This window comes from Amblyomma mixtum, chromosome 1, assembly GCF_055824585.1.
Source record: "Amblyomma mixtum isolate Tamu chromosome 1, ASM5582458v1, whole genome shotgun sequence".
Taxonomy (NCBI): Eukaryota; Metazoa; Arthropoda; class Arachnida; order Ixodida; family Ixodidae; genus Amblyomma; species Amblyomma mixtum.
Window position 1 is genome coordinate 305,709,590 of NC_143012.1, and position 10,000 is coordinate 305,719,589.

Here is a 10,000-nt window from a genome sequence, read left to right on the forward strand (position 1 = left end):
CTCGTTATTGCAATGTTTGTTTCGAGCGCCACACTCAATGGCGAGCCGGGTGCCAGAAGGCTTTGCGGAGAAGACATGGATGCTGGGTGTGGTTTGGCATATATTACCACGATAATTTACACGTAGCAAATTACAATCGTATATCCCGACTTTAAGCGTAAACAGCAGGGCTATACTTCAGCCTTCCTATGGGCCAAAACAATGCATTGTCTGAGGGCCCGCGCGGCAGCGTTAAAGCATTGTTGTGGCGAAAATATGATTAAAACTGTATTAAAATCTCCACCAGGAAGGATAAAATCTAATACAGAGGTTAAACCTTCGGTGAGTAACTGCGTTTCCAGAGCCATTACTACCTCCAAAGGCAGCCATTACTTACCTGAGACTAATTGCAGAGAGACATCAGTTGCAGTTAGTCTTTTCATGGACTAATTGTTCGTCGCGTGGACTAAACGGTGCCGCAGAATACATGCGGTTAGTCCCCGTGCCCCGAGAGGGTTGAATGTAAGGTTATGACTTGAATGTAAGGATTATACTATAGCGGCGTTACAAGAAAATGTTGAAAGGGGGGGCCTCGATGTAGCCTTGATGTAGTAAGTACGCATTCAAGACATCGATGTATATGCCCCTTCCTAAGGGCGCGTTTGACTCGTCTGGACAAGGAGTTTCACCTTGAATTGAAATTAAGGGGGTACCTAAATTTTTCGGGGGGGGGGGGGGGGGAGGGGGGAGTGTTGAGGGTAGGGAATAAAGGTCGTCATTTTGAAGTTTTGATTTGTGTCGCTGATGTGTCGCGTATTTCTAGCACTTTTTATGACTCACTCCGGACAATGATTGCGAATTACGTCACTTTACACAAGGACTGAAGTCATATTTATGAACAAACAGAAGTAAAGAACAACGACTACATCGAATGTGCCGAGAAACTAGGCGGCAGTGCAGACTACTAGGAATAAATCCTATTAAAAAAAAATAGCCGTTTAACACCACTCGTGCAACGCAGACGTTGAAAACGCTGTATAACGTGTGGAAATTGGTGCGGAAGTCATGGCTTCTTCCACCCGAGGCTAGCTATGGACAATGTATCCCTTCCCGTACATGCCCTTCTTCCGCCACTATTGAACAAAATTGAAGTGAACAAGTAAAGAAAATTGTTATGAATTAAGAGCCTACCTTCAGAAAAGCAAGATGGGGAGGGGGGGGGGGAGTGTTGAGGGTAGGGAATAAAGGTCGTCATTTTGAAGTTTTGATTTGTGTCGCTGATGTGTCGCGTATTTCTAGCACTTTTTATGACTCACTCCGGACAATGATTGCGAATTACGTCACTTTACACAAGGACTGAAGTCATATTTATGAACAGACAGAAGTAAAGAACAACGACTACATCGAATGTGCCGAGAAACTAGGCGGCAGTGCAGACTACTAGGAATAAATCCTATTAAAAAAAAATAGCTGTTTAACACCACTCGTGCAACGCAGACGTTGAAAACGCTGTATAACGTGTGGAAATTGGTGCGGAAGTCATGGCTTCTTCCACCCGAAGCTAGCTATGGACAATGTATCCCTTCCCGTACATGCCCTTCTTCCGCCACTATTGAACAAAATTGAAGTGAACAAGTAAAGAAAATTGTTATGAATTAAGGGCCTACCTTCAGAAAAGCAAGATGGGGAGAGGGGGGGGGGGGAGATGTGCAGAAAAATCACTGGTCTGGACGAAAGAAATGCTACTAACGGGACAGGCATGCGCACAAAACAAGCGTATTTTAGGAATATTGCACCGTTGTCTATTGAGTTGCCCCAGAACTGTCCAACCACAAAGCCCGGTGTCTGCTGCGGTCGCTGGCGCAACGGTCTGTAAACTTGTGTCGCTTTTGGCAACTGGAGCGGTACATTATAAGCGGATTACACTGCAAGTACTTGCAGCTCAGCAGAGTACAGATTCTGAGTCTTCAGCTCGTGCTCTGCGAGCTTCGATGAGTGCCACATGGACGTTAAGCGGAGACAATAAAGGGGATCTACTCGTGAATTGCAGCCACAATGAGAGAAGAGATGCCGAAAGCGACGAATGCCACGAAGAAAAAAGAAAGAAAAAGAGAATACGAAAAAGCGTCCGGCTCAAGAACCAGAGATCAGTAGATGAAGCCACAGCGGCCGGCTATAATTCCCGGTATCGATCCTCCTTAAGCCCAACGCCTCGGCTGTTGGACAGGGAGGAAGAAAAGGGGAGGGGGGGGGGGCGAAGGGGGAACCAGATAGCCGGCGTATCGGCATAAACAGCCACCTGCTGCGCTTACGCGAGCACTTTTTTTTTCCGCGCGAGCATTGTTCGGACTTCGCTGCGTATGCATGGCGAACTAAAAGGTATAAAACTAAGACGGCCCAAGGAAATGCTTGGCTCGCGGCGAATATTCCCCTACTGAGCGTCGTCGTCGTTATTATGCAACTCCATTAATCAAATCGGCTCCGTTATCCGCGCATGGGCCGGCCCTCCAGCACGTGCAAACACCTGTGTGCCCGCTCTCCGCGGCCGCAATTTTCCTCCCTGCCTTCTTTTTTTGTCATCCACGCATTCCTACGTGCGCTACGACCGCATATCTTAATGTTCGCGAGGAGTTCGACAGAGGGGCCGTTAATCAGCGCAAAAAAAGCCGCAGTTAAGCTCGTGCGCGATGGAGCACGCATATTATATTTTCCCGACCGTGGCAAGATCCGGTGGTCCGTTCGAAGAAAGACCACGGAGAAACCCTCGCTAATGAAAAAGTACCGTAAGCACATTTATCATCGCCTGTCGTCGTGAGTGGTGCAGAATGGACTGCGGGGAAAAATCAGTGCTCCGCGAGCGTGTATGCGCTCATTGTTTGTTCTTCTATGCTTCCAAGGTATGAGCTCTTTATGCAAAGGCCGCCAGTAAAGACAGAGCGCGTTCATTAGCTTCCTGAGGCAGCGCTGGCAGAGTTCTTGCGCATTGCATGGAGACGGGAACGTACGGAGCTACACATGCTGGGGGGATTAATCGCAGTGAATAATTAAACAGCGGCTTAAGCAAGGGGTCAATTACGGTTTACGTCGTGATGAGCATTCTTTGAAAGGATTAGCGACGACCTCGACTGCAGTGCCCGTGGAAGGGAGATTTGTGACCCTCCTGTACTAATCCTGGCATTATGATAATGCATGAATGAGCGGCGTGATGAGCTCCTCAGGACCACGCATTCGGGCCAACAGAAAGAGGGTCGACCGACAGAGGGGATGTCGGTCAGATGAGGTTCATAATCACGCAAATTAGGAAAGTGCTGGATCTCTACAGCTCCTAGCTTAATCAGGTTATTTCTTCTTTGGAATAAATAGTCTGACTAAGCTGCCTGCGCAACTCAGGTCGTAAGAATTCATGAGCAAGCGCCATGTTTCGCGCAGCGATGAAGGAGAGAAAAATGGGCGGGGGGGGGGGGGGGGGGCACACTTTAACTCTGCCTTAATGGCATGACGCGGTAGGGTCAATGGGTTAATGTCCATATATGCGGAATTGGTCATTCAAGACTTAACATTCGCGGATTCCTGTGAGTCCTCATACCAGTCCCGGCGCAGTGCGGTTAAGCGATGTGCAACTGCCACAAGTGGGGCTTGTGCGACTCGGGTTACTCTTCCCCAGCAACCTCTCGCGACCAGTGATTGAATTAACTGCCACCTGCCACGGTGGTCAGTGTGCTCACAATCCGTTGGGGAAATTTTGATGACGCCATAAGGTCACGTGACCTAGGTTACCCACCAATAGGTTGCTTCTCCGCGGATTGTTCGCTCACGACGCCGACGACGCCACCTACCATGACATTGTATTTTTGTGCAGAACGAGAGCCGTAACGCTATCGCGTTCATTCTCTCGCGTTAATTTCAAGTGGTATACATCCTATCGAAAGAACCTGGGCAGCCATTTTTTTCCCTCTATGTTCGCGCGTTCTTTAGACAAGCGAGAAGAGATGAGGCTTTGTGGGAGCCGCGATGTAGCAGGTTAAGAAGTCATGCGCGTGAAATAGTGAGAATAGCAGCGGCGATTCTTGCTTTTCAATATTCTCCTTCCGCTGAAGCAGGCATATTCTTGAAACTATTCCTTGGATGCTAGGTATGACTCCATCCAATACATCAGAGCGTAATGCATAATTAGGGTTTCCTGCGAGTATGATTTCTACTGCACATGGAAACCTATCAAAAACACAATACTATTCTGCTGCGCTGTCTGTTTTGCGGCGCGCAGTGGTCGCTAATCTAATGAGAACAAAAGTTTCACCCAGCAACATCTGCCTGACAGCTACGGTCGGATGGCACAACAATCTTGGCCAGTGTCATCCGATCAGTATAATGGAGTTGAGTACAATGGAACCACCGATGAGTAAAACGCGTAGGTTGTTTTACTGACCGATGGTTTCACTGCACTCAGGTCACTGGTTAAGTAACTCATCTTTGCAGTTTGTTACCGACATCATTCAGATATCGCGCGTTTATACACGTTCCTGGGACTGTATTTAAGCCCTCTATTTTATACCAGCGAGGGGACATGGATGAAGAGTACACAGCTTTCTTAGGGATCTGCCGCCACGGTGGCTCAGTGGTTATGGTGCTCGGCTGCTGTCCCGAAAGACGCGGGTTCGATCCCGGCTGCGGGGGTCGAATTTCGATGAAGGCGAAATTCTAGAGGCCCGTGTATTGTGCGATGTCAGTGCACGTTAAAGAGCTCCAGGTGTTCGAAATTTCCGGAGCCCTTCACTACGGCGTCCCTCATAGCCTGAGTCGCTTTGGGACGTTAAACCCCATAAGCCAACCAACCATCATAGGAATCTATTAGAGAGGTGCTGAGCGAAGAGAGGTCCGGCAGGATTGGCATCTGTCTGAGTGCCTTGGGATGCACTAGGGCGGAATCGAGCGCAAACACCGAGCACACTATACCTCATCTTGTTGCTGGCCTAACTCGTACTTCTATGCAGCGGGTTCCCGCGATGTGTACATGCATCAGTAGATTGCATACACATGCCCCCTTCTATTCTTGCAGAGTAACACAAGTAAATGGCGCGTTTGAATTCGCCCTAGTCGTGCATTCTTGCGCTTTTCTCTCGCGGAGAGCGTTGTCGCCACAAGTGATGATGACGCATATGATATAACGGTGCCTAAATCTCTCGTGCTCGAGTTCACTCAGCCGGTGCGTATGTCGCCATTTACTGATGATATTATTCAGCCACTTCGTCACTCTGTCTTCGCAATCAATCAGAGAAAACGTATAAACAAATTCGCCGGCAACAGGGGAGAAGTACTTCTCCAAGTTTCTTACCGACAACAAAAAGAGCAGGAGCCTTCGCAGGTTCCTGCACGAAAATACCTTACATGGTTTCTTATAGAGTACAGTGCACCCAAATTATGCCTTTGCCGCAAGAGTCCGAAATAGCAAAAAAAAAAAAAATGCGCCAAGATTCTTCTATCGCGCTAGCGCCTCTATCAAGCGTTTATGCGTGAACCATTGTTCATATTTGTCTCTTGTTGTATTTTGGGTTTTGGTCCCTGTTTCAGTTCAGCGGATTCTCTTTGTAGATGTGTACTTTGTAACTGGCTACTAAGTGTCATGTAACTAAAGGTTATAAATGCCCCGCCGCAGTGGCTCAGTGGTTACGGCGCTCGGCTGCTGACCCGAAAGACGCGGGTTCAATCCCGGCCGCGGCGGCCGAATTTCGATGAAGGCGAATTCTAGAGGCCCGTGTACTGTGCGATGTCAGTGCACGTTAAAGAACCCCAGGCGGTCGAAATTTCCGTACCCTTCACTACGGCGTCCCTCACAGCCTGAGTTGATTTGGGACGTTAAACCCCAATAAACCAATAAACCAATAAACCAAAAATTATAAATAACAGTGTCCTCGTAAAATAAAGGCTGTTCATCGTTATATACGACCAGTGAGCCTCGTCTCAGCACCTCGTGTCTCCGCCTCCAGCACATCGAATATCCCTCGAAGCCCAGTAGGGGCCGCATAGCTTTATCCCCTTTCTCCGCGAACATGCATGCATTCATCATCAGCAGGGGCCCTTATATGATGGCTCGACCGGATGCACAGCAGCTAGTGCAAAAAATAACCCGTTGTCAGACACGAGGGCAAAATAACGGAACAGCAGTCGCGGCTTATTTCCGCGCAACATCGATGCTGCATACAAGCAGCTTAAAAGGCTCGCTTTTACCGTCCAACTCTGAGCATAAAAAAAAACAAAGAAGCAAGCGAGCGAGCGAGCGCACCTTCGGCCGTCAGAGAGGAGGCCGAAGTGTAGCCGCTCGCGCGACCGCAAAGGCAGTTCGAAGCAGCGACAGCCAATGCGACCATAAACGAGACGAGCAGAAGCAGCGGCGACCCCGACTCAACCAACCCGAGCTATGAGGTTTTCGCCGCTTCAGCGAGACGCCAGAGACAACCTTGCGAACGGTAAGCTTGGCTTCACGCCGGCCCTATGCCCCACCCCACCCTCAGGCCTAACTCCTGGCGCCAGTGCTAGAGTCGTGCGGCCTTTTTCTCTGGCCGGAAGGTCCTGCCCTGAGCTTGTGCTTGGGGTGTGTGCTGGCGGGTGAACGGATGTAAAGGTGCTGGCTGAGAACTGCGACGCCGCCAGCGGGGGCGGACGACCGCAACGCTAGATTCACGTTGCTTTTTGTTTGAGCTGATTGGCCGGTGCTTGTCCTGGTGGCTGTTGTGGTTAGCCATCGGAAGTGCACCGACCAATCACTGGCTAAATCAGAGGGGCCCAGTCAGGTAGGCCTAATTGCAGAGCTGCAGACGTTGGCTAATTACGCGGGGTCCAAAATAATTTGTTGCCTCCATAGCTCATTAGCGCTTAAACTTAAGCATTTGTCTTTACTTTTTTATTAAATCGCGGACCATCATTGCAGGAAGCCGGAGAAGCGAGTGTGCTTCGAATTGAAGCTTGGCTAGATTCATGGTGTTTGGGCTGCATAGGATGCTCAGATACTAAAACCTGTACCAGTGCGTGCTGCAGTTGTAACGTGTCGCTGTTGTTATCGTATACTATCGCCGAAAATCAAATAGAGATTGTATTCGAATGTTTTTATATCTGCGTCACTTATCAAGATAACGGCGACTTAATAAAACTTTGAATGGAATGGAAGATTCCGTACAGCTGTTGCCCACTGCAAAAGGCGCTTCTCGCGTTCGTTCTAGCAGAAACGTTCAAGCTGCACTATGGTGAGGACACTTAGAACTCAGCAATGTTCCATGATGATTAGCTTTGCTCTCCTGACTCACAGATAGGTTAATACACACAGGGAAGAGTGGAACTACAAGATCTGAAAGGTGCAGTGAATTATTTTGCAGGCATAACATGACCGCACTTCGCATCATGCATACATCATGCATACATAAAATGCCTATGACTAGCGAGGCATCGATTTGTTGTTAACGTGTGCCGCTGCTTATTCCTAGCGCTGACTTCTCATGGATGTTTACATCGAACACCGTGCCGGCAAGATAGTTCTTAACACTTGTTGTCTATATGACACTGGCGATAACATAGTGTCGATTCTTGCAAATGGACCATGTTTTCTTTTGTTCGAACTTTTGAACTTTTCTTTAATGCCTAGATGGTGCATAAACACCTGATTTTAGGGCAGCTCTACATTTGAATGCTGATGGAGAGCCAACACACGCATTTAGGGCTGCCACCTTAGGAACTTAATGACAACAACAAAATTAGTGTGTAGTTCCAGCCATATTTTGCAATGGAAAAATTAAGAGAAGCCGTATGTATCTGGCCTACCCATGTTCCAGTGATTTAGAGATGTCGGTACTAGAGGTGACGACTTCCCTGGTGGTAATGATTGACGGATGCTATTTTTTGCAATTTCCGCGCATAAAATAATATCTTCCGCGCCACCACATTTGATTATAACTAAAGTGCACTCGAGCCCAAAGCTTTGACTGAGTTGCTACGATTCTACAAATTCAGTCGAAAGGATACGGCACAGCCTTTGCCAAAAGTAAAGAACTCGGGGGTTTGTCTATGTTTTTAACGTAGAAAACTGGAGAAATCGGTACAGGTTAATCGTAGACAACAGCGCAGTGAACAACACGGAGTTGAAGGAAAGAAATGGGACTAGACAAGCGTCACCCGTCCCGTTTCTGACCTTCAAGTCCGTGTTGTTCACCGCGCTGTTCTCGACAATTCTCGGTGACATGCTGCGTGGTTTCGTATGCATTGCCAGTGTTCCAAATCTCTTGAAAGTGCTCTTGTGTTCACCGCCCTTCGAAGAAAGGACTTCCACGGATGCTACAAGACCCCCACTACAAGCCTTAGAAGGTTACCCCCTGGACTCTTTACTTTTGACAAAGTCTGTACAAGATAGCCGCGAACAAACGATCATTGCCGTTTATATGTGTCGCTATCAGTCCCCGCCCTTGTGCTTAAGTAGCACGCCATCACGCTCACCTCGGGATACCACGCGATTCGCTCCTCCGCAGCTGCCCGCGCGGCCGCAGTCACCGATGCGGCCTGAGCGTATGGCGGGGCTGTGGGCACATCCGGAAGCAGCAATGAACGAGATCACGCCGCCGCCGAAGTACCGCCTCAATCTGCGGGTGGTGCTCATGTCGGTGCTGATCTGGATGGGCACCTTCCTCGTGTTCGCCGCCATCTCGGTCACTCTGGCGATCACAACCAACGCCATGTACTTCCTCTTCATCATCATGGGCCTGGTGGTGTCCACTTTCGCCATGGCCTTCTACAAGCCTGAGGGCCCCTGGGAGCCTTTGGTACCCTACAGGAAGCTGTGCGAGCCCAAGCTGGAGACGCACGCGCCCATCTACGTGGAGGAGAAGTCTTCCGTGTACCCTCCCTCGCCATCCATGAAAAGCATGACCCGCTCGGACCCGTGGCTCTGCACGAGCGCCAAGACCACCCTCCGTAGCTCGTTCTCGTCGCCGCGTCTGCGGAGCGCCGCAGCTGACGACGACACGTGGCCCGCTCCGTCGGCACCACACCGCAACCCGAAGGCACACCTGCCCGCGGGCTTCCTGCCACTGGCACCCACGGCCCCTGCGCAGAGCCGGTCGTCGTCCTCGGTGGACACCCACAGTCAGTGCGAGCAGGTGAGCTGGGAGGCTGGTCGGGAAGTCAGGAGGGAGTCTCTTGGGAATTTTAGTGTCTGTTTGGCACTTTGCTGCTTGACTGTCACGAGGGGTCAGCACTACAGCGTTGGCCACTCAGAAAGCACTATTCAGCCATTAGAATTGATTCATTAAGCCGCTCAGTTAAATGGCCAACTTATCAATCTGGGGATTAAGATTTTTTTTTTGCAGGTATAACCTGCTTATTTTGCTTTTGTTATCTCGCTCTCGCTCTTTGCCACTCCTTTTCAAACGTCTTTAAAGAGCGCAATAAAATGAATGTATAGGAAAACGAAATTTGTGCTGCCCAAAGAGAACTCAACAACGGCAAGCATTCGCGCTGCAAGAACTTAATAATTTTCCCAACTGTATAGCGAAGTTGAGAAAAAGTGAACTATATCTTTGGAGTTGACAGTTTTCACCGCAAGTTAGTGCTGAATAAATTTCAGGTGCTCTTCAGGTTTCTAAGGCATAATTAGAATCGCAACCATTATACGTGGAAGATAGCACAGGTTAGCAAACTTGACAGAGAAAACCTGTCATGTCCACCTGAACACTTGTACAGTGAGTTCAGGACAAAAAAATCTGTCATTCTGGTGTGACTTCTTGCAGGTGACAACAGTTAGCTGTCACCAGCCGTACGGTTGCTACGAGAGCCGTGTCTTGAGGACGACATACGAAGAGTTCCACAGGATGAGCGACAATGTCGAGACAATCGAGTGTGTCGAGAGGTCTGAGGTGGTGACCTTGGAGTCCGCCCCAGTGCCCGAACTTCCCTCAACGACGATCCAGGTGGAGGAACCGGTGGAACCGGTTGCTCCTGAAAAGAAAAAGCGTCGGCTGCTTTGGAACATCTTCAGCCGGAG

At 49.2% G+C, this 10,000-nt stretch overlaps 1 protein-coding gene across 1 annotated transcript in view; it reads left to right on the forward strand.

Moving 5' to 3' along the window:
* Positions 1-6,394: 6,394 nt before the first annotated feature.
* LOC149372298 (uncharacterized) overlaps positions 6,395-10,000 on the forward strand; it is a 4,723-nt gene continuing 1,117 nt past the window's right edge. Inside the window, exons 1-3 of the mRNA XM_089586048.1 lie at positions 6,395-6,443; positions 8,560-9,116; positions 9,747-10,000. The exon at positions 9,747-10,000 is cut by the window's right edge and continues 1,117 nt beyond it. Coding sequence (XP_089442174.1) covers positions 6,395-6,443; positions 8,560-9,116; positions 9,747-10,000 — 860 coding nt within the window. The remainder of the gene's footprint in view (positions 6,444-8,559; positions 9,117-9,746) is intronic.